The following is a 24,149-nucleotide window of genomic DNA, read 5'->3' as shown; positions in this document are numbered from 1 at the left end:
GATGATGTTTTTAAAAGAGGATGATGGATGAAAAAAGGATGATGTGGTTGTATGTGTTGTGTGGACTGTAACTCTGACTGGACGTCTGGTTTTCTCCTGAGAGCAACACCTGGTGACGTCACCTTTGCAATCACCACCAGTGCCAACTCACGCGCAACACAAACACAAAGTACTCGTGTGTGTGTGCAGGAGCTGCAGTGTGTGCATGGAGAGGGAGGGCGCTCAGGGGGAGAGAGAGAGAGAGAGAGAGAGAGAGAGAGAGCGAGAGAGAGAGAGAGAGAGAGAGAGAGAGAGAGAGAGAGAGTGGGATCAGCAGCAGAGAGTCTCTCAGAGCGGCTCTGAGCGCAGAAGTGGAAGGACGCGCTCTGCAGCTCCATCTCCATCTGCATCTCCATCGCGCTCCTGAGGAGGAGAAAAAACGGTACTTTGTCTGCTGGACACTCAGACACAAACACAGTCAAGGACATATTTACGCACAGGATTCGGGGATTTTTTTGCACGTCATGGCATTTGTTTGGAAACTAAAGAAACAACGTGCTCAGCTGGAGACAACTCATTCACAAAGATGAGTCACCAAGGAGGTGATCGGTGCAACATCCAGTGCTCCTGTGGACACAAAGTCCGGTAAGCTGCAGCGTGGTCCCTTCTGGTCACCTTCTGGAACAATGACATCTCGTGGTGGTGGCGACGTCCTTGGCGCACCAGAGTGCGGGTGAGTGTGAGTGAGTGACCGATAGTGTTTCTGAGAGAGAGAGAGAGGAAAGGGAGGCTGGATATAAACAGCAGCCGGGCTTCCAGGCAGCGACAGCCGGACACTCAGAGCAGCCATCTCGCCTCAGCTCCTCAGACCCATGCAGGATGCCCGGAGAGCGCCGGGGAGTCCTGGTCCAGCTCAGCCCGAGTTCATGACGCTCTGGGCGACCTCGTCATGCGTCTTTTGCCTGAGCCCAGCGCCCAGTCCCTCCGGCTCCTCTTCCTCTTCATCTTCGTGATGGGGGTGACCCCGTCCCCGGCTCTCACGGCCGGCTGCCCGGACAGATGCGTGTGCGACGACCAGCTGGTGGTCCAGTGCGCCGGACAGGAGCTCACCATGTTCCCAAATGACCTGCCTCTGGCGACCCGGCAGCTCATCATCTCCAACAACCGCATCGGGGACCTTCCGGCGCTGCAGCTCAACTACCTGTCCGATCTGGTCTACCTGGACTGCAGCAACAACTCCCTGGCTGAGATCTCCGAGTCCACCTTCGGGAATTTGCGTAAACTCGCCTACCTGGACTTGTCGTTCAACATCTTGCTGCAGATCGAGGACCGGACTTTCGGGCCCCTGGCGTCTCTGGTGATGCTCCGGCTGACGGATAACCCGAGTCTTGGGGAGATCCACCCGGATGCCTTCTCGGAGAACATGGCTCTGCAGGTGCTGGACGTGAGCCGGAACAACCTGACGGCACTGAACATCAGCAGCCTGATCGCGCTGCCGGCTCTGCGCTCTCTGGGGCTAAGCGGAAACCCCTGGAGCTGCGACTGTGACACGGAGGACCTCTGCCTCTGGGTGCAGATAGAGGGCTTCAAGTTCCAAGGTGAGGAAGGGAAGGAGGAAGTCAACACATAGTTATTGCATCCCTTCACATGCACAGAGAACATGCAGGGTGGTCTAAACTTATAAAAAAGATGATTAAATTCTCTAAATTGTTCTTGTTCTGCAGCCAAGAATAGCAGTAAAAACATGCATCCTTTGCCAAACTGTTTCATGCAGGCCTTTGTGTCCCTGTTGAGGAGGCAGCAGTTTGACCTCTTGCAGGTGGTCTCTTGTCAGTTTGGCTCTAGAAGCGGGATTCTCATTTTTGGCCAGTAAACAAACTGTCCCTCTGCTACGACTCTATATGAGCCAAAGACGCTCCAAGGTCTCATCATTTGTTGTTGTCACATAAGCTCATTTAGATAATTTGATTGTGGGCGCTTGGTCAATTTAGTCCCCGATGGTGGGCCACTTATATTATTCTTATAGATATGTATGCAGGACACACTCTTCCATGTGCGCTCCCACACAGACTCTCTCCATCACACACACACACTCAGAGTCCAGAGGTATAATGGTTTGACCTCAGAGTCAGAGCAATCTGAAGATATCGTTCCCCTGCTCCCCCTTCTGCAAAACAATCCCCTCACACTGCCCTTCACGTCTCAATAATGTCTCAAGTTTACCCCCAACAAATCAGCAGACTTTGTGTGTTATTTAAACAGCGGGGAACTGAGTTAGAGTGACCTAAGAAATCATCAACAATGGGCCTCTCTCAGTGAGGATAACCTCAGGTGATCTTAAATGTTAATGGAGCTTATAGTCCTAAGCAGGTGAACTGGTCTTGTAACAGCGTGGCCTCTCTTATAATAGCTGTCAGTACATCCCATTGATCTCACTGCGTTGCCTCTCTGAGTCCTGAAGGCAGAGATAATGGTGAGAGGATGATTGTGTCCTTTTGTGCCTGTTTTTTTCTGGCTAGCCTCTCCTATCTGCACACACACACACACACTCACAGCGTGCACCTGTGTGCTGGCTCTCCCACCGTCGAACGCTTTGGCCCTTCAGCCCAGATGGTTAATGATGGTGCTCAAAAAAGCTGGACTCCTATGCTCCCATTAAGGACAGCGTGCATGTGTGTGTGTGTGTGTGTGTGTGTGTGTGTGTGTGTGTGTGTGTGTGACTCACTCCAGTTAAGTGTGTGTGAGTCAGCGTGTGATCTGGAGGTTAGGGGAGACCCTGAGGCCGGGGCCGGTGGGGAATGAGATTACCGTAAGAGACAAGCAGCGTCGAGAGGAAGGCCACTTGAAGACAGCGGCTCCCCAAAGTTGTTATCCACCTTAACTGAAGTACACACACAGGTGCACTCACACACACTTACTGTACACACTCTGCTCTGCTATTCATCCCCCAGTCCTTACACAAACACATTTCTACAAAAAGAATCTGAGTAAAGGGCTTTTGAATTGTAAGTGACACAACACACCCACAGCTGAGTTATTGTTCGCCCTGTCCTGGTTTGAAATCATCGCTGCAGCTGCAACACGTTTTCATCCCAACTCGTCACATACCGCTGCTTTTTATTTTCTGCATCAAAACCACTATAGTTCCCCTTGGCGTCACTTTAGGATCAGGCTAAAAAAAACATTATTTAGGTTTAGGAAAGAAATACATGGTTGGGCTTAAAACTATATGTTTGTACAGTGAAAATGACACTGAACGTTGTGAACATGGGACATGAACAAACAGCTGATTGTAACGTGAAAGTTGGACTTAAAGCAGCAGTAGGCAGTATATATTTATGGCATTATTTGGCAAAAAATCCATAATAACCTTTCAGCATATTGTAATTCAAGTGTTCTGAGAGAAAACTAGACTTGACTCCTCCTCGTGGCTCCGTTTTCAGGCTTTAGAAAATCTAGCCCGTGACGGGAGACTTTGACCAATCACAGGTCATTTCATTGAGAGAGCATTCATATTGGGTGTGCTCCGGTCATGTGACCAGAACTTGGCGTTCCTTCAACAGATTTCACAATGGCTGCTGTCTCACAAACTTTCTCATTTTACAGCTAAACCATACAATACAAGATGATTCTGAGAACATTTGAGGAGAGAAATAGGCATTAGCGTAACATAATAATAATTCATATTTGATCAGCGCTGCCTAGTTTGACCGTTTGGTCGGAGTTCATAAGTGATTGACAGCTGGCTCTGATAGGCGGCAGCTGGACAGCAGACCTCAGATCAGCTCTTACTGCTTGTTTTCCTCCGGTATGTGAAATCTTGCAGATGCCGTTAAGAGCACCGGAGGACACAGAGGCACATGATTTTTTTCCGGTACCTGTTTCATGTACTACTGTCACGATATAGCGTCCGTTTTATCAAAATAACTTTTTTTAATCAGATTTGCTCCAATCTCGCCTATTTCAGCTTTAATGCACGGGACACAAACAGCGGTCTCTTGGATGAAAGCCTTGTGATTGTTGGACCCATCCACCTCCCCTCCCGCCATGTGTCTCTTTTCACTCTTTAAACTACGTCATCACACTCCCGGCACACTTTCTCGGAGAGTTTACTGTTGCTGCGGATGGGTTTACATTATAGTTAAAGGAACGCCTGGTGCGTTTCATATCGGTGCTAAAGAGTGCCTTGTGTGGACATGACAAAGCCTCAGTATTTGACGCCCTGGGAATGAGAACGGGCCGGTATTTACGGTTACAATACACTTTAAAAGTTATAAATGTGACCAGAGTAGTTTGGACTGTAATCCCTCAGGAAACACACATCACTGTAACACACACTCAAGAAATCTACGTATTGATATGGCGCTCATAAACAACTACAGTCACCAGTTCAACAGAGTGAATGGGGTCAAGTAAGCATGTGTGTGTGTGTGTGTGTGTGTGTGTGTGTGTATGTGTGTGTATTGTGTTTCTGTGGTCATGAATGCCCTCCGATGTGGCTGCAGGGCTGTGAGTCTAACGTACGGAGATTCCAGCTGTCGCTACGGCTCAGTCTGAATATGAATCAGGTGCATTCAAGTGTGTGTGTGTCTGTGTGCAACATCTTCACAGTATCTCATTCAGGAACCTTTAATATTGCCGATGATTGTTTAGGTTTTAATAAGACGAAGTATTGCTGGAAAAATCTTCTATTTGATTTCCAGTTTTAATGTCTTGTTATAGGCTTTTCTTTTCTTTAAGTAAGTCACTCAGTCTCTCTCTGCGTCTGGCATGTGTCACTGAGAAAGGTTGACATTCATGGCTCGACTCTGGCAGCCTTCAAAGTCAAAGCAGCGAGGTTAGCAGGTGCATTTACGTTGTGTCTGTCCATAAGGAATAAAAACAACAAGAGGGAGGAAGTGAGAAGGCGATAGAAAGACAGAGTGGGCACGTCTCAACAGCAAAAGCAAGAGAGGAAAAAGAAAGCGGAGAAAATATTCTGAATGACATTCAGTAGGTTCGGTCTGAGCTGGTGGAGGTCAGAGCCTCTTGGTGCGCTGGTTGCTATGTCACATCCATCTAAACTGCAGGAGGTCAACAAAATAATATTAAAGGTTCTCTATATTAATGCATTAATATAGCATCAAACAACTATTGTCTATGTAAAGATATAGAGGAGTAATGTCTACCTGAGCAGAGAATGAAGTCTCTCTCCCTCTGTGTGTGTTGCAATCAGAGCTTCTCTGTGTTTTGTTGACATGGCCGGGCCGGCTGTGCGTACTTTTAAAGCTCGTACATGTTAGCGTGCCCCTACTGGCTAGCTCACGGCCGCCGCTCTGCACTGCTCTCATAAGGCGGTTACAGCGGTAACACTGTTTTCACTGTTAGCATCGTTAGCCGGCTCAGCTGTCGCCATGTTGAAAGCCATGCGGAGGCAACAGAAATACTCCCAATCTTGCATTTAGCACCTTTAAGGGGAGATACAGCGGCAGAGCAAGCCCCCAGGAAGAGCGCCGAGCTTTGAAGCAAACTTTTGTAGTGGCCAAACAGTGGTACTACAACTTCTGCGTCCGTCATGTGATGCCTTTGGACCCCGTCAGCTGTAGTCTTTGCGGTGTGTTCAAGTGCAACTTGACGGCCAAGACAAAGGCAACGTGAGGCGACGCAACAGTCGGCCTTCATCGCCGCTAGTTCTTTGATGTCGGCTTGGTGTGTTTGGGCCTTAAAGGACAGAGTAAAGAGGAAAAGAAGTTTGTTATGAATATTTGTCAGTACTGTTTGTCTGTCTTTGGTACATGTCAAGATTATCATGAACATATCCCCTTGACATATTAAATAATTTAGCTTTTTATCACTTTGCAGTTTGTTTGGATGCAGCTGATTCGGCTTCTTATTGTCTCCTGTAGCTTTGAAGACTAGAACTGTTACAGCTCCTTGTAGATAAATGCTACCAGTTGGCATTCAACCCTTTCTGACCTTGTCTTGTCTATTGTGATGATGGTATTATTCAAGTTTTACTTTAACGCGTTAATGTTCTCCATCATCAGTTCTCCATACTCCTGGAAACATTTCCTCTCTTGTCGTAATAGAATTTCAGCTTGTCGGACGACCTGCTGTACTCGCCGGAGGTCGATTTTGACAAGCGCTTCAGCTAAACACACAGAATGTAAGTGACTTGTCCCGGGCCGGCTGGCAGAGTTGGTGCTGTTATGGCTCCGGTGTTTGGGGGGAAAGTATTTCTGGCGGCTCGTCGGCGGCCTGGACAGCTCACAAACTTGAGGCAAAGAGCCAAGGCAGAGGGCCACGCACGGGGCAAGAGTTAAATATTCATAAAAAGAGAAAGAGAAATGGAGGTCCGTGGGTTCAGAGACGGGAGGGATGAGAGGGTTTTTACACCAATTGAACTTGATTTATCCTTAATGAAAGTGAATCTTAGATCACTTGCGAGATGAGATGAGAGGGACTGGAATAGCGTGACAAAAGAACAGAGGACAAAGAGATGAGATAAGGCAGAAAGGGCTGAAAAAATGGGCAAACCGATTAAGATGGACCTTGCAACAGAGAGGGGAGAAAGAAAAAAACAGGCAGAGCACAAAGAAGTTACCAATCGTCTGCGCCCCAGATCTGTCACTCAAATCCATTAAAACATTCATTATGACAAGGAGGCATCGATTCAATTTAATACAGGTAGACGATACATTATTTATCAGCTGGAACGATTCCTCAGACCCATCTGGTGCGGAGAAGCATATCGAATTCAGCTGGCCTACTTGTGTAGCGTAGCCTGTATATGTTTTTATGTCTCGGCGCGTTTGGCGGTGTGAGCTCCAGACCAAGATTGATGCGATGCTCGTGTGGGTGTGTTAGTGATGTGATCACCTGAGGCAGAGGGGAGGGAGCTCAGGTGTGTGAGTCTGCGTGCACGAGACTGACTGATTGTGTGTGTGCGTCCGACCGATGTGCGAGCCAAGAGAATAAAATTGGAAAAGAGAGGGGAGAGTGCGAAGATGACAGAGCAAAACTGAGAGAAATGGAAGGACGTAAGAAGAAGGGAAATGGAGTGATAAAGGCTGAAGGGAGAATAAATGCTAAACGTGCCAGAGTGGGAATGAAAAGTGGGAGGTGATAAAGAGAGGACGACTGATAAGAAGAGCGATAGAGGGAAGAGAGAGAGAGAGCTGTTGCTATCTGACCTTCACTCTCTCTCTCTCCTTCTCTCTCTCTCTCGCTCTCTCTCTCTCTCTCTCTCGCCACTCATCCTCCGCCAGAGGAAAAAGGGATCTTATGGAGAAGTGATGGAAAGGAGGATGGTGGTAATCTGACTAATGCCGTATTTGAGAGGAGAGGAATCAGAAGGCGTGTGTTATTCAGCCCTAGTGGATGTGATGGGAGAAAAGGTCAGCTATTCTTAGTCCTCGCCAACCCCTGTATGACGCGTTTAAACGGTTTTGCTGAGAGAGGAGGGGCCTAAAAAGTCTCAACATCTCATCTCACAGGCGTCCAGCCAGCAGTCGTCTTTCAAATACGGTTGACTTTATAACTGTAACCGTTGTTTCAACATTTCATTTTAATGTCTATATTTCAAACTAAATGTTGACGAATGCACATCTGGTAGACGGGTGTGTAGAAAAAGCAGATCCAGATGTGAAAGAGAAGTTTGGGTTCCCGCTCACTGACAGCACTGACTTTATTATGTTTCGGTCATTGACCTTTGTCAGGTGTCAAGTTCCAACATGAAACAACAACATCTTTATACTGAAACCACAGGCTGTAACAACTAATCAAAAGCCGAACCAAAGAAAATATAATAAAGAGACATTGATATATGTCAAAAGCCGTAGAATGCAAATGCAAATAATAAAAAAAATAAAAGAAATATAATTATTTTGTTTTGGAAAGGTGTGGTAGGCAATGCAAATTAAGTGATTTTTATTAACAAGAAAAGTTCAAATAGTGGAGACAGATCAAGTAACTTCATAACCTTGTTGTTAGGACCTGAAATATAGACATTACCTAGGCTATCTAACTTTATAGCGGGCATTCAGCATTCTCCATTAAAACAACACAATGGACTGTGACTGATGAGCGCTCGCTCGACCCTCTCTTCGCACTCGCAACTGTTCGACTCGCTTGCTCGTCAAGTTGACTTGTGAGACTTTGGAGTCCGGGATGGAATAGACAGTGGCTGATGTGTCCGCTCCTTTGATTGGTCACCTTAAACACCTACAGTCTCTGAAGGCAAAGGCAGAACATGAAAAATTCAGGAACACGTTAACACCGTTGTCCAGTCATAGAGCACAGAACATGTGACCATCCACTCCTCCAAATATCACAATGGGAATATCTGGGAAGATTTTCCGCTCGCGGATATTGTTCTGTGCGCATGCGGGTTTTGATACTAATTAAACGCCATAGACAGGCCAATCACAACTGTTTATCTACATCCGTGGTGACGTACGGGGGTGCCACGTGGGGATAACATGCTTCGGGTGAGAGAGCTGGGAGGGACTCGTTGATTCTGGAGGAATAAAACCTGCGACTGCGAGTCACACTCTGGAGCCGTTTACTGGCGGTCAACAGTTCTGTGTTTCTGCTACGACAGAGTTTACAAGCACACGACTTCTGCATGTCACCCCGGTGGTCTTGTATAGTAGGTAACCCACAAATTATGAAACTCTCACGAGATGGTTAAGGTTAGGATACGTCGTCGGGCAGCGAGTCTCAAGAATTTTCGCATGTATTTGCCCGTTTTCGCAACTTGTGAGATACTTTCTAATAAAGAGTTTGAATTGGTTCTGCTATGCAGGTTTTTTAAAACTCTATAATTGTTTCCACTCAGTTTTAGCAACGAAAACCAGGGAGATTGTCTTCAGTCTCTTGTTGAGCGAAGTGTTTAGAGACTTGTGAGTCTCCTGAGTGAGTAAACCTGGTTTGACTTCTTTGCCAGACGATAATGAGTTGTTTTGCTGGAGTTATTTGTGTCGCTGGACTGGTTCCATTCAAATGAACGTGAGGCTGCACAGGTCTAAAGTTGGTCTGAACAGTTGTAACCTCGACTTCAGGACGAAACTGCAAAACACAAAATCTGTGCGTACTGAGCTCTCTTGGCGGCAGCGTGCGTGAGGACATCAGTGCCCATTATGATCATATTCATAAATAAAACCTCAGATCCTATTTCCAGCTTCCACTGGGAGGTCAGAGGTCAAGGTCAACTAGAGAGTGCCTGCACAGGAGCGATGCTTGAGCTCCTGTGTGTATCGCCTTCACCTCCCCCTCTACACGAGACCACAACCATACTGATTAGCATATGCATTGGCATAATTAATCTGCTTATAAATAGCTCTGTTCCCGGCTCACAGGACGGGCTCTCTGCCTCGCAGCTCTGATCCGTCAGGTCGTGTGTAATGTGAACATACTGTGTACATGAAATGAAATGCAGAACCTGTTTTTGATTACTGTGTCGACCGCTGGCGTCTGCGGGTGCGTTTGCATTCACAGCGTAGTCCAAAAAAAAGCCTGAGAAGAGATTGTTATTCTACTGCTCTTTTATGTGTCGGAGGAAAACAGAGTGAAGTTCATAAAGGAGTCAGCGATGTTTTTCGGCGGCGTCTCGCTCCCGATGTACACTAGCTCCTCCTCCAGGGAGGTGACGAGCCCTGCTCTCTGTCAGTGTGTCAGCGCCGAGCCTGGAAACAAACCAGCAGATGATTTGACACGGAGACCACGTCGCACCGAAGCGGTGGCAGCGACTCACACACACAAATATCTGCACACACATAAACACAAACGTTTATGCTCTCTGGATTGCATAAAGAGAAAAAAAATTATTCACATTTCCTGGAAGCTCTGCTTGTGTGCAGTGGTGAAAAGTAACTACGTGTACTCAAGTACTGTACTTAAGTACAATTTTTAAGTACTTGTATTTTACTTGAGTATTTCCATTTCATTTTACTTTATACTTCTACTCTAATAATAATAATAATAATAATAACTTAGATTTATATAGTGCCTTTCAAGAAACCCAAGGACGCTGTAACAGACATAAATAAACACAACAAATGGAACATAACAGTAGCTAGGGGCCATAGGCCTTGGTGAAGAGGTGGGTTTTGAGAAGTCTTTTGAAGCTGTCCAGAGATGGTGCGTTGCGGAGCTCTATGGGGAGAGAGTTCCAGAGGTTGGGGGCTGTCACACTGAAAGCTCTGTCCCCAGTGTGAGGGATGGAGAGCTGACCCGTGCCTGAGGATCTGAGGTTCCGGGGCTGTGTGTAAGGGTGGAGGAGGTCAGATAAGTACTGAGGAGCCAGGGCGTTGAGGGATTTGTAGGTGAGGAGGAGGATTTTGTAGGTGATGCGGGACTTGACCGGGAGTCAGTGGAGGTGGATGAGGGTGGGGGTGATGTGCTGCCGCTAGTACCATTCTAAGGGAAATATTGTTCTTTTTAGTCCACTACATTTATTTGACAATAATAGTTACTCCGCAAATCAACTAATAAATTATGATATATTATTATGGATTAAGATACCTGGCACTATATAAAGTAATTAAAATTAACCCCACATTTACCAGCTGCAACATTAAAGTGATGAACTCATTAATGAATCAATAATTATATATAATAATCCAGTAATATAGCATATATATTATTCTGAAATGGGCAATTCTGTAAAAAGAGTACGGTACTTTTATTTTTGGTACTTTAAGTGTATTTTGATGCTGCTAATACTTCTGTACTCTTACAAGGACTTTTACTTGTAAAGAGTATTTATGCACTGTGGTATTAGTACTTTTACTTAAATAGAATAGAATTCCTTTATTGTCATTGCACAGAGTACAACAAAATTAAAATAGCAATGTGACGGTGCATAAACATCTATTAAACAGTAGTGAAAAATAAAGAGATATAAAAAATAATTCGAAAAATATGTATTTGCTTGACCTATGAAAACAGTGAGATATTGCACGTTCTGAGTTGTATTGGCTCTCTGTACACAAGTCATATATAAATACAGTAATAAAAAATGTAGAAAGGAATACCTAAGGTGCAGTTGTAATGTAAAAACATAATGTAAAGCTATATACAAAGTAGCTGTAAATGTAAGTATTGCAGTATTGCTTGTATCTTCTGTATTTTGTGCCCCTGTTGTATCTGTGAGTAAGTAAAGTGTGTATATATATATTCCTCTGATTTCTATTTCCTGGAGTACTATTTTTGTCCTCACAGCCTCTGGCCTGTGGTGTGTCACAGAGCCGCGGGGCTTTGTGTCCGGTCAGATGCATGCTTCATAGTGTCACACTAATCACGACCCTGGTAATATTACAATAACAAGGTGACATCATGCACAGCAGAAACACGACGGGGCTTAGCACGGCGAGGACAGATAGGTGACCACCAGGCTCTGCGTCCTGCTCATAGACTGTACATAAGAAGTGGACGCGGTCACCGTGACATCGTGGTTTGTGGACTGATGTTTTGAACATGGATGTATAAAGAGAACTGCATACAGCGTTGGAGGCTCCTATTCATTCCTATGAAAGTTGCTCAGTGGTGCATGAAGCCAAAATGGCTCGACTGCCGACTGATAAAGTACCCGGATCATCCGGCGATCTTCCGCATCCATTGGTCCCGTAGAACAGGCGCAGTAGCGTTTCCTTTAACCCGCCTCCCAGCCCTCGCTTCAGCCTCGGTCTGGATCTCATTCACATGAACGGAGGAAGAGAAATAACTCTGGATTCGGTTATTAGTGCATTTTACAACTTTTATGACCTAATGATTTAAATAAGGGCGATTCAAGTGTTCATACTGGGAAGTTGATTTTCCTAAAAAAAAAAAAAAATATCCACTGAGTTACAGGCGTCTCTTTCCCAATGTAAGTGTATGGGAAAAAGTATTTTTGGGCCCAATGGCATCATGTAACGGACGTAGAAGTTGTCGTACCACCGTTTGGCCACTACGGAAATTTGCCTCACAGCCCGGCCATCTTCCTGGGGGGCTTGGTTTTGAAACCTTGAGATCGACATTTTGGCTGTTGCCAGTTTGGGAGTGAGAATGGGTTGTTTTTTTTGCAACCAGAAGTGACACGAGAGGGTGGAGCTAAGTACAACCGAACTCTGAATGACACATTTTTAAGTGACCAAAAATGTTATAATTAACTTTCATGAACTGAAAACACACTGTGAAATGGTTAAAGCTCTAAGACAAAAACACGCATCAGACAACGCCGTGGTAACGACCTGTCAATCACAAGGTATCCCCGCCCTAAAGCATCCCCTGCTGTATGGTCTATTTGACTCTAAATGGGACCATAATTTACTAAATGAACATCATGCTGTATTGAAGAAGACTTGAAACTAGTGTTTGAGACCATAAACTCATGTTTACAATGTTTACTGAGGTAATAAATCAAGTGAGAAGTAGGCTCATTTTCTCATAGACTTCTATACAATCAGACTTCTTTTTGCAACCAGAGGAGTCGCCCCCTGCTGGCTGTTAGAAAGAATGCAGGTTTAAAGCACTTCGGCATCGGCTTCACTTCTTTGATACTGAGGTTGCCACTTGGTCCTGTCCTGCTGTTGGAGGAGAAAACAGGGACCAGACAGCAGTGACAACTAACAAGCGCAGGCCAAGAGAAGAAATTGCCAAAGATTAATGTTCAGAGCAGACTGTCTCATCACGAGAGGGCAGAGTGGGCAACGTCCTGCGTCCCTCTTATGCTGCAGCATTTTCCAGCCGGCGCTTGTTTAAGGTGGAGGAATATGGAAACTGCAGTGCAGCATGCATGCAGAAAAGTGTGAATTCTTCAAGGCTGCAGCCACTGAATCAGACTGCAGGAACAAAGAGGACACACACACATCTTTATCGCTGAGTTTCTTACTCATATACATGCACACACACTCTCTAACCTGAAAACGTCCTTTAGTTTAGCTTCTGAGGAACTCGTCTTCTTCTAATTTGTGAAGACGTGATATTATTAGTGCAGAGACTTACAGGAAGTTTATGAGTGCTATAATTCCCTCTATGCATACTGAATAGGATAAGTGGTGCCAAGGCGAGTTGAAATAAGGGAACACTGCAGCTCAAGTTGGCCAACACTGGCACAGACACTGTCCAAACTCTCAATTAAGAAGTCTGGGCTCTTTTAAAAACATTTTAAAGACAGATTTTCAAAACTGCATGTTTTTAAATCAAACGGCATCTTCGAAACAAGTGTCTCATAAAGCAGCCGCACGAAAACACACCTTACTGAGGAAACGGGCCTGCGACAAACACTGAAAATGTCAAGGGCTTTCTGCCAGAGTGATGTCTGAGTGGTTTCCCAGCCTGAGTGATGGGACGAGTGAGAAAACACTGAGTGACAGAGAAAACAGACGGTGAAGAGAGGCTGAACGCAGAGAGTGAATCATCCCGGCTGCCACCTTTTCTTCTGTTCTTCAGTAACACTCAAATTATTTCCTCTTATCTCTGATTATAAGAGGCAGTCGTGAATTCTGTCTAAAATGAAGCCGCAAATGTTCTGAAGCAAAGAAAAATAGATTTGCAGTGTGAAATTCAGAGGCCTTTTCCTCAAAAACAAACTGTATACCTGCTGTATATTCCTGATATATCATCTGCCAATACTTAGTTGTAATCTGACATTTATGTCTGTACACAAAATACAGCTGCACAGTTCACACTTGAACTTGGTACAGCCAAAGTTACAGTAATAATACATTAGCCTATGTTTGACAGCCGAATAGCTTGGCTCACAGAGAGACTTTTGAAAGAAGAGTTAACCATAGATTGTATATGAGAAGTGGACGTAGTCACCGTGACGTCACCCAATGGTCTGTGGACTGCCGTTTTGAAGCCTCGTGTTTGTCATTTTGGCCGTCACCATCTTGGTTTTTTGGCCGTCGCCATATTGGCTTTTTGCAACCAGAAGTGACACGAGAGGATGGAGCTAAGCACAACCAAACACTGAAAAAGATTTTTTTAGGCGACAAAAATGTTACAATTAACTTTCATGAACTGAAAACACATTGTGAAAAGTTGTTAGAAAAAACACGGACAACTCCCAGACCGGTAGCGACCTGTCAATCACAAGGTAGCCATGCTCTAAAGCATCCCCTGCTTTATGGTCTATCTGACTCTAAATGGGACCATAATTTACTAAATGAACATCATGCTGTATTGAAGAAGACTTGAAATTAGCGATTGAGACCATAAACTCATGTTTACAATGTTTACTGAGGTAATAAATCAAGTGAGAAGTAGGGTCATTTTCTCATAGACTTCTATACAATCTGACTTCTTTTTGCAACCAGAGGAGTCGCCCCCTGCTGGCTGTTAGCAAGACTGACAGTTTAAGGCACTTCAGCATTGGCTTCACTTCTCAGACCTGGAGGTAGCCCACTGGAGATAACACAATCTTACTCTCACAAATAATAAGTTGAATTCATAAGCCGTAAAAAGGCGGCTGTGGCTCAAGGGGGTAGAGTGGGTCGACTTTCACTCACAAGATTGGGGTATGATCCCCGGCTCCTCCTGTCTGCATGTCGAAGTGCCCTTGAGTGAGACAGTAAACCCCAAGTAGCTCTCCGGATGCTTCACAGCAACCCACTGATCCTAATGCTTAGGATGGGTTAAATGCAAAGGTCAAATGTAGTTACGTTGTGGTGTGTATGATAGTATGTGACGATAAAAATAAGTTTTTAAAGGCACCTCTGCACAGTACAAAACACTCAGTGGTTCAACTGCTACAGTCTCACTTGGTCTGGTATGACCAGAAGCTTATGGGGGCTAAAGTTCGCTAACTTTAGTTAAAGACATACATTGCTGAGTCAGTTCACTGGCTCTATGACATTTCCACTTGTGCTACTGTTACAATAGAAACTTATCCTCATACAACGGTTTGTATGATATTTTAAAAAAAAAATATTTTATTATTTTTCGTGCGTTTTCATACAAAAGTCCAGCAACACGAGCAATCAGTGCATCTGTGAAAGCCCTTGTAGTATTCAGGCAACAGAACTACATGGTTAGGTACAAAGATCGTGGGTTGGGCTAACATAACTATGGAAGTTACGTAACAAATAAGTCTTCTGGTTTCACACACGAGATATAAACAGCGGTCTCTTGGAGGAAAGTCTGGTGTTTTTAGACCCACCTTTCCACTCTGACCTCCTCCCTACACGGACTTTGGCACTTTTTATACTACGTCACCCTTCCTGACTCACGATTACATGGATTACATTCGAGTTGATTACGTGGCTTATTTACAAATTATAGTTTTCTATTTTAGGTGTAGCTGCAGCGGCTGCTGGTATATAAGTTGCGTAGTCTCGCTTTAAAAAGAAGTAGTCTGCATCAGTGATTCCCTTTACAGCAATGACTTCCTATATTGTCATGTAAAATCTTTTAAATGCAGTTTTTAACCAACCACGTCCACATTGGACACTTGGATAAAGTGCTGCAAAATGTCACTAAGATAAAGGCAAAGTGAGATCTGATGATTGAAATATAGGTATAGGTGATACTGATCAGTAGAATAAGGCTTAATTAACCTCAGTTCTAACCCAGAAGATCAGTTTCGGCCCAAAATGAGTCTTCTGTCAGAGAAATTGTCTCCAGGACAACAACAACTAGAGGACTAACAACCTTTGGGTGAGAGACAGGTTTCACCGGGGCGTTAACATTTTTTATAACTTCAACTTCACCTGCCAAATTCTGGTTGAAAGTAGTTTTAGAGAATTGTCCTGGCTTTCATCACGCTTTTCTTTGAGAGGAGACCAGGCAGCAGTGACACGAACTGTGGACAAAGTCTGAATATTACAAGGTGCAGGAAACAGCTACAGGGACTGAGGAGGGACAGATGAGACCCAAACACCCTCAGGGACCTGTCTGCTGTGTGTGTGTGTGTGTGTGTGTGTGTGTGTGTGCACTCACTGATTGTAACTCCAGCATCCAGCTATGGATGTTATATTATTGTAAGAGGTAATAGACAGAAACCTCACTGCTCACACAAGAATCCTCACACCTGTCCTGAGGCTAGCTTGGCAGGGTAACGAGACTGAGCAGATCAGCCATCCAGGCCAGACCGTCACAGATGGTGACAGAGTGACGGAGGAACTGATGGGCTTCACAGTGAGGGGAAGAAATAGAGAGAGGCATAAGGAAGTTAACTGTTTGCAATTATTTTTTGGTATTATCTTCCAAAATATGAAGATTAGGATCCAACATGCTCAACTCACGATTTAAAAAAGAATACAGGGTCATAATGTAGATAATATAAAAAGGAAACTAGGACAGCAACGTAATGGCACCAATTTCTTCAATGCATTAACGCAACTTGCGATTTTTAGGTCAGTTTTAAAGCTAGAATGAGATACTGGTATCATATGAAACATATACTAGCTTGTCGACAAGGAGGTTAAATGACGCTCCAAACTTGCGCAAAATTTTGGTGAGGAAAAACTGGCATGGACATTTTAAAAGGGGTCCCTTGTCCTCGTACCTCAACATATGTGAATGAAAATGGGTTCTATGGGTACCCACGAGTCTCCCCTTTACAGACATGCCCACTTTATGATAATCACATGCAGTTTGGGGCAAGTCATAGTCAAGTCAGCACACTGACAGCTGTTGTTGCCTGTTGGGCTGCAGTTTGCCATGTTATGATTTCAGCATATTTTTTATACTAAATGCAGTACCTGTGAGGGTTTCTGGACAATATTTGTCATTGTTTTTTGTTGTTAATAGATTTCCAATAATAGATATATACATACATTTGCATAAAGCCGCATATTTTCCCACTCCCATGTTGGTAAGAGTATTAAATACTTGACAAATCTCCCTTTATAAGGTACATTTTTAACAGATTTAAATGTGCGATTAATTTGCGTCTAATCACCATTAACTATGGAAAATCATGCAATTAATCGTGACTAAATATTTTAATGGATTGACAGCCCTGATATTCAGATTAGTGGACTCAGACAGTAAACTAAAACACCACTGCCGAGCAGCTGACTAGAGGATAAACTCTCTTGGAAACAGTGAGTGAAGTTGACTAAAGAAAAAGACACTTCAGGCCACACAGACCGACCCCAGTCTAACAGAGCAAACAGAAAACGGTGAGCAAATCATGCAGATAGGTTCATGTGGTAACATCTGCCGATACACACACACACCTCTACACAGCTAGAAGGAGCAACAGAGTGAAGCTCTCAGCATCTGAACACTGAAACCAGAGGTAGATATCGGCTTCACTCACCTGATCCTCATCAGGGACAATCAGGCTCCACAGCTGCTCCTCCTCCTCAGGGATCATTAACCCAACCAGCCTCTCACGACTAGACAACAACAACGCAACCGAACACGGAAAAGCATCTCATGCAAATAAAATAAGACAAACCAAAAAAACATAAATAAATAAAACAAAACTAGGGCAGCACATTTTCTCTTCCAGTGGTGGAGAACAATCCTTGAAGCGGCAATAAAGTCCAAGTTCTTATTTGGAAACACAGCTGGGGAGATTGTGGCAGTGATTCATGCAACCAATACTTTTCCAAAAAAAGAAGAAACAAAAGAGAGCGTTTCCAGATTAAATGGAGGAAAGTACCTGCTTCATTTTTACAATATCAACAGTTATTATCACCCATGAGTCCCATTTCAGAAGGTTAACTGCTGTATGATAATACCGGTGTATAACACTGTAATTTGTTGATCTCGTTGTCCACCCACCACTGTATATCCTCTCCTACGTTTGAATTAAGATCCACTTCACAGATTGTTTTGTATTATTTGTAATAATATCAGGTAGAGTGATATGTTATTCCCCTTTTTACTTGAGGAAGTGTGCTGAAAGTGAGTGGAGACGAGGAGAGGGAGGATAGGAAGTGACAGTTTGGGGAAGCCTCCGCATGTCCTTCCTCCCACTGAGGGAAACTGGGTTAAGCTATATAGCGTGTCTGCTGACTGAGTGTTTCACATCCTGGTTCGTCCTCGGTTTATCTGTCGTTACTGAATAACTGCACAGTGATCTTAGCACATCAATAATCACTCATCACCATAACGGCTTGCATGATGTTCCAGCCTGCTAACTCAATAACCCACCTGCTGTTTCTGCCTGGACAGGAGGGAGAGCTGTCAGATAAACACAGACACTAAATAAGATACCTGATCCACTCGCTGTAATTCTGTCGACTGTGTGCTTAATCCTGACCTGTTATAACTTCTCAGGGTGTCCGTACACACCCCGTCATGTCACAAACATAGACTGTATATATTGATGGACAACGTGTCCCCACTACCTCCCACTGTACAAAAGTGAAGCCAAAATGGTCGTGTCTAGTTGGTAACCCACAAGTTGCGAAAACTGTGAAAACTATCGCGAGACTTCTCAACCATCTCACGAGAGTTTTGCAACTTGTGAGTTACACGACCCAAAATATCCCGTAGGTATACGGGAGTTGCCATCTTGCAACCCGGTATCCGCCTGCCCACCAGAGGACAGCGTGTCAGTGCCACGTTTTGCCTCACCGAGGCGTGAAAATGACAGTACCAGCAGGGTAGTGGCAAAACCACTTAGTTAGGTTTTGGAAAAACGTCAAGGTTGGCCATAAAATAAGTACGTAAACTAAGTACAATACGTACGGAAACAACGTAACATGAGGTCTCAAACACCGGTCTCCGGCTGCAGTCTTTCTCATCTTTTATTCTATACGTCACTAGCTCTGAGCATATTCACGGTGATGCATTTACACTGCAGTCAGTACCGTCCACATGGCGTACAAATGACACAACAAAAGCAAGAACGGCATTCTTATTGCACGCTTTTGCCTTGCGCATTGTGTCATTCATACGCTTTTTGTGTGACTGGGCTGCATCTTGCGCTTCTGACGTCATTTGGAGCCAGAGTCTGCTCAGTAGTGATCGGGCAGTGGAGCCGTGGGATCGAGGTCCTGCCCACACACACACCTGCAAAGGATGGACGCAGAAAGAGCGACTCATAGCTGTCAATCATGACGTCTCAGCCCCTTTTTATAGCATCAAATAACTAATTAAAACCAAATTTATCAGAAAAATTAACGCTTGAACATACTGTACATCAGCGTGATAAAAACTACCTAAAATGATGGAAACCATCTTTGGGAAATATGAATTTGTCGTGTACTTTGAGTTTTAGTTCCATCCGCTAAAATAGAGGGGGCGGGGTTTATCACCTATGCTGTGGACAGCCACTAGTGGGTGATTGCAATGTTTTGGCTTCGCTTTTTTGGGGGGCTTTCATGTCGTCTATCGTTTAACTCTATCTCCCACATTACGTTCCCATACAACTAAACTGCATAACCGAAATACGTTTTGAGGGAAACATACTTTTACTTTTACACAAACTTTTAAACATGTGATTAAGGTTGTAAAGCAAAACAAAAACACAGCAAAACTACTTGGTTAGGTTTAGTACAAAAACATCATGGTTTGTTTTAAAATGACCTAAAAACAAAACACAATAAATTACTACGTTTCACGCGGGACACAAACACCAGTCTCCTCTCCAGTCCGATGTTTGTTGGACCCGCCTGCCAGTAGTGGACTTTCTTGCTTGTTACAACCATAATTATTCAATAACGTTTTTATTCAACGTGTATTCATTCATGGTCGCTCGATATACTATGTCACCTGCTCTGCGTGTCGCTTGTTGTACTTACGTCACTCGCTGCGGCCGCCTGCAGACTTACAAAGGTATTTGTGATGCGTAAAAGACAAACGTAATCGGCGACAAAATATGTTTCCTTCCAAATGTAATTGAGAATGCAACTTAGTTGTATGGGAAAGTAATTTTTAGGAGACTGGGATGCCATCTTTACATACAGTTTATAGTCACAAAGCATCACTTCGACAGCATCAGTACAACTTGTCTCCTCAAAGCTGAGACAAAGCCCCCTGGTGAGGCGATCGATAACTCGGTATTGATCCAGAACCTTATCAAACCCCTGCAGATGTGTTGTGGACGTTTTCCTCCTCAGGCTTGTAAAAACCTTGTTAAAACACCAGGTTGGTTGAAGGAGTATTTTTAACCCTTGCAGACATATAGCAGGAGTAATCTAATAATCACAAAACTAATCTGTCTTGGGGTTATCTCTGGGTTGCAGTGGATATTAGGAGAATAAAGCGCTTAAGAATTTGTGAGGAAGGATTTAAGTTAATGTGTTCTGTATGTACTGTTCAGATACTCGGAGTCCTTGCTTTCATAATCGTTTCACAACTTCTAGCTGCAGCTTTCCCTTTAACTGCTCACGAAGCCCCGGCCAGTATTAGTCAGAGAAGTATAGATCCTATCTGACTATTCTCGTCATCCTCCCTCAATCACTCATCTCCATGTCCAGACCTTTGGCTTTATTGGTAGATGAGTGCGGTTTAATTAACATTGTTAACAGCAATAATCCATCAGAGGACAGGACTGCAGCCAGATACAATCCTCTCTCATCTCCTGAGGTCAGACTCCTTGTATCTGGTCCTTCCTTTGAGTGTGTGTGGATGAAAATATTTCCAAATTGTTCCTCCTTTTTTTCCAATCCATCTTTTTTTGTTTCTCTCTCTCTCTCTTATCCTCGTCTCGTTTCAGTCCGCCTTTCTATCTCTCTTTCGGCTCTCTCATCTCTCTCTTTGTTCCCAACTTCTCTTTTTGGGGGATTGCAAGTGCAATTATTAAGCATGCAGGGACGGTGGGAGCGAAGGAGCATGGGAATTAGCTTGTAACCAGAGATGAAGTCAGATGAACCGATAGAAAACAGCTCGTTCTGTATCGTGTTCTTCTCTTATCTCTGAGATACATACAGAGCAAGCCTCGCTTCTCTTTTTAACATTCATACTAATTAATATACGTGCGAGTACTGTATATGCTAAAGCTGCAAAGGTGTTGTAGCAGAATGAAAACATGCAGGCGGCACCCTCCTGTTCTGAAAAGTGAAGTCAATGCTGAAGTGTCTGAAACCTGCATTCTTACTAACAGCCAGCAAGGGGCGACTCCTCTGGTTGCAAAAAGAAGTCAGATTGTATAGAAGTCTATGAGAAAATGAGCCTACTTCTCACTTGATTTATTACCTCAGTAAACATTGTAAACATTAGTTTATGGTCTCAATCGCTAGTTTCAAGCTTTCTTCAATACAGCATGATGTTCATTTAGTAAATTATGGTCCCATTTAAAGTCAAATAGACCATAAAGCAGGGGATGCTTTAGGGCGTGGCTACCTTGTGATTGACAGATCGCTACCATGACGTTGTCCGGTCTGGGAGTTGTCCGTGTTTTCTTCTTACAACTTTAACCCTTTCACAGCGTGTTTTCAGTTCATGAAAGTTAATTGTAACTTCTTAGGTCACATGCGTTTGGTTGTACTTAGCTCCGCCCTCTTGTGCTACTTCTGGTTGCAAAAGAACAAGATGGCTATGGCCAAAAACGGTAGTGGCTAGAAGGGAGCCCACAAACTGGGGAAACTCGCGAGATTGTTAAGGTTAGGCATTGACCTTTAATAGTGGAGGTTAGGATAGATCGTTGGGCAGCGTGTCTCGCGAGAGTTTTTGCAAGGTTTTGCAGATCTTACATCAGATTTTGCAATTTACGGGCTCCCATCTAGACACGACCACCAAAAACCAAGATGGTGACGGCCAAAATGCTGAACTCAAGGCTTTAAAATCGTAGTCCACAAACCAATGGGTGACTCACTCACTCACTCACTCACTCACTCACTCATACTTACATACTCCTGTTTTTCATTGCCCTCTCCCGGTTTATTCCCAGCTTCACAATTTACAATTCTCCCGTATTTCTCCCAATTTATGACAATTTTTCACACCTTTTTTTTCCTTTTCGTTATCTCAACCTGTTTCTGGCACTGTACAGCGTGTATAAGCCCTACTGTTTCCACCCGGACAACATTAAAGCTACACCCTAATGTCGTTTCCTGGCAGAAGACAGCAGCTTGCGACACAACTCGGTATGAACAGCGCTCGCCGCTGGGTTCAGTGCACATCACAGCTCATAGCGGGCAAAGTCGGGCTTTGCTCGACGCAGCAAAAAACATCGTGGCGCGACGCAAGCTGTTAGAAATAACGGGTTTCAGAGCGCAGTGGTGCCGTTATCGCGTTGAAGCACCTGAAGTGCTTTCAGCGAGTGAGGTACGGAGAGAGAAAGAAGTACTAAGAGAAAGAAATACTCACACAAGTTGACGCCAGAGGGATGAACTATTCTGTATTCTTTCCTGAGAATTAAACATAAAATTTAAAGTATGTATGTTAAGAAATGCCATTACAGTGTACTTATTATGCTGTTTCCATTCTTTAGTTTCTGAAACTCGAATTTTTCTGGGGGAGAAATCCTCCCTATTTATAAGGTCTCAAGGTTGGCAAGTATGCGTCCACTTCTTATGTACAGTCTATGAGCAGGATACTATTCGCCGCTGAGGAGCTCTTGAGAAATACGCTGATGTTGTCTTCTGCAGCCGATCCTGACCTTTGACCTCCCTGTGGCGAAGCATCAAATGGCATAAATAAACAGTATTTTACATGGTGCTCAAAAGGCTCGTAGAGTTTCTGTCCTCCCCGTGTGGTCTGAAGCTGCTCATTATCATATTCCTCATTATGAGCGGCAGATGTTTTGTCAGGGAAAACACTCATCTCCTTATCTCTCCGCTGCTGCCGAGTGATTTGTTAGTGTATAATGATGTGTGTGAGGGGGTGGGAGGGTGGATGTGTCAGAGCCTCGCAGTCAAGACTAGTCACCTTTCTGTGCATGTATGTGAGCGCGCATGTGTGTGTGTGTGCAGCATAATAATGTTGCCATGTCCTAGACACCAAAGACCTACATTACCCAGAGGAAATCTATGGAGTCTCTCGGGATCATTTATCACAAAGGTTATCACTGCATTGTTAACAGCTGTTTGTGTGTGCGTGTGTGCGTGCGTGCGTGTGTGTGTGTGTGTGTGTGTGTGTGTGTGTGTGTGTGTGTGTGTGTGTGTGTGTGTGTGTGTGTGTGTGTGTGTGTGTTGCACACCTTTTCCTCTGGAGTAATTACATTTTTTCCTTCCGTGCCTCTCCTGATACTCTGCCCTTCATCTTCAACCATATATACTGATTATCCTCTGCCACTGCTCTCTTTTATACACATTTCCTCATTAATCTCCTCTCTCCTCTCCTTCCTCTCTCTGTCCTTCACCTCCAGACGAGGGCCAGACGGTTTGCCACAGCCCCCCAGAGCTGGCGGGCCAGCGGATGGCGGAGGTCGGCATGCAGCTGCGGGCGGACTGCCACCAAGGCCTGGGCTACTGGGACTACCTCTTCTTCATCGCCATCGGCTTCGTCATCTTCTCGGCCGGCACGGTGTCGGCCTGGGTGATGGGCGTGCTCATGGTGCTGTACGAGCGCTACACCAAACGGAAGAGCGAGGATATGGACAGTGATGACGAGGAAGACAGGGGAGGGATGGGCGGAGGAGGAGGAGGTGGGAACCAGGGGAACGGGGATCTAAGCAAGCCTGGCATGCAGGTGTGACAGACTGATGTGAGGCAACATGAGGAGGGATGACACGAGAGAGGAAGAAGTGATGATGAGAGGACTCTGAGACCAAAGGCTCTGCGATGACCCCAGATCTGACTGTCTCTCTTTGTTACAGATTTAGATATCGCAATATGCTCTTCACCATATTGGACAGAAAGTGTGTGTGAGTGAGTGTGAGAGTGTGTGTGCAAGTGTGAGAGAGAAAGAGAGACAGACAGAGACAGCAATAAGGATGACTATGCCTTCACTTCAGGAGTACAGAATGACCTCTGAGATTATTGAGAGCAATAACCCCCATACACACACACACGCACACACACACACACACACACACACACACACACACACACACACACACACACACACACACACACACACACACACACGCACACACATACTGCTCATCTCAGCACAGATACTCTGCTGGTTTCTCCGAGTGGGCGGACGTAACTGCATACTATGTGAAGTGCTCTTGAGTAATATTCTGTACATGATGATTATAACAAGGCGTGACACACAAAGTACATTAATACACATGAGAAGGTGTTGGGGGTCACAAAGAGAGTGATGCCTTATCTCTGCTACAATAAAAAAACGTAGTACATTTCGGTATTAAGATGTGATTTTCCTGAACGCCTTAAGGCAACTCACTTGAAATA

General features: G+C 44.5%; 1 protein-coding gene across 1 annotated transcript; it reads left to right on the top strand.

The window, feature by feature from the left end:
* Nucleotides 1-260: 260 nt before the first annotated feature.
* Nucleotides 261-23,875, top strand: lrrc52 (leucine rich repeat containing 52). The gene is made up of 2 exons (XM_074635966.1): nt 261-1,577; nt 23,156-23,875. Exons 1-2 carry the CDS (start codon nt 929-931, stop codon nt 23,482-23,484), a joined length of 978 nt encoding a protein of 325 aa, XP_074492067.1. The 5' UTR covers nt 261-928; the 3' UTR covers nt 23,485-23,875.
* The last annotated feature ends 274 nt before the right edge of the window (nt 23,876-24,149 follow it).

The sequence above is a fragment of the Sebastes fasciatus genome, chromosome 5 (genome assembly GCF_043250625.1).
Source record: "Sebastes fasciatus isolate fSebFas1 chromosome 5, fSebFas1.pri, whole genome shotgun sequence".
NCBI lineage: Eukaryota > Metazoa > Chordata > Actinopteri > Perciformes > Sebastidae > Sebastes > Sebastes fasciatus.
The sequence above is the reverse complement of the archived record's forward strand: the minus strand, read 5'-3'. Positions and strand labels throughout refer to the sequence as shown.

What these genes read in the sequence shown, in the direction of transcription:
- lrrc52 (XM_074635966.1), top strand. Translation starts at nt 929, where the DNA reads ATGCGTCTTTTGCCTGAGCCCAGCGCCCAGTCCCTCCGGCTCCTCTTC. An exon ending in AGAGGGCTTCAAGTTCCAAG is followed by an intron (nt 1,578 to 23,155) that starts GTGAGGAAGGGA and finishes CTTCACCTCCAG; the next exon opens with ACGAGGGCCAGACGGTTTGC.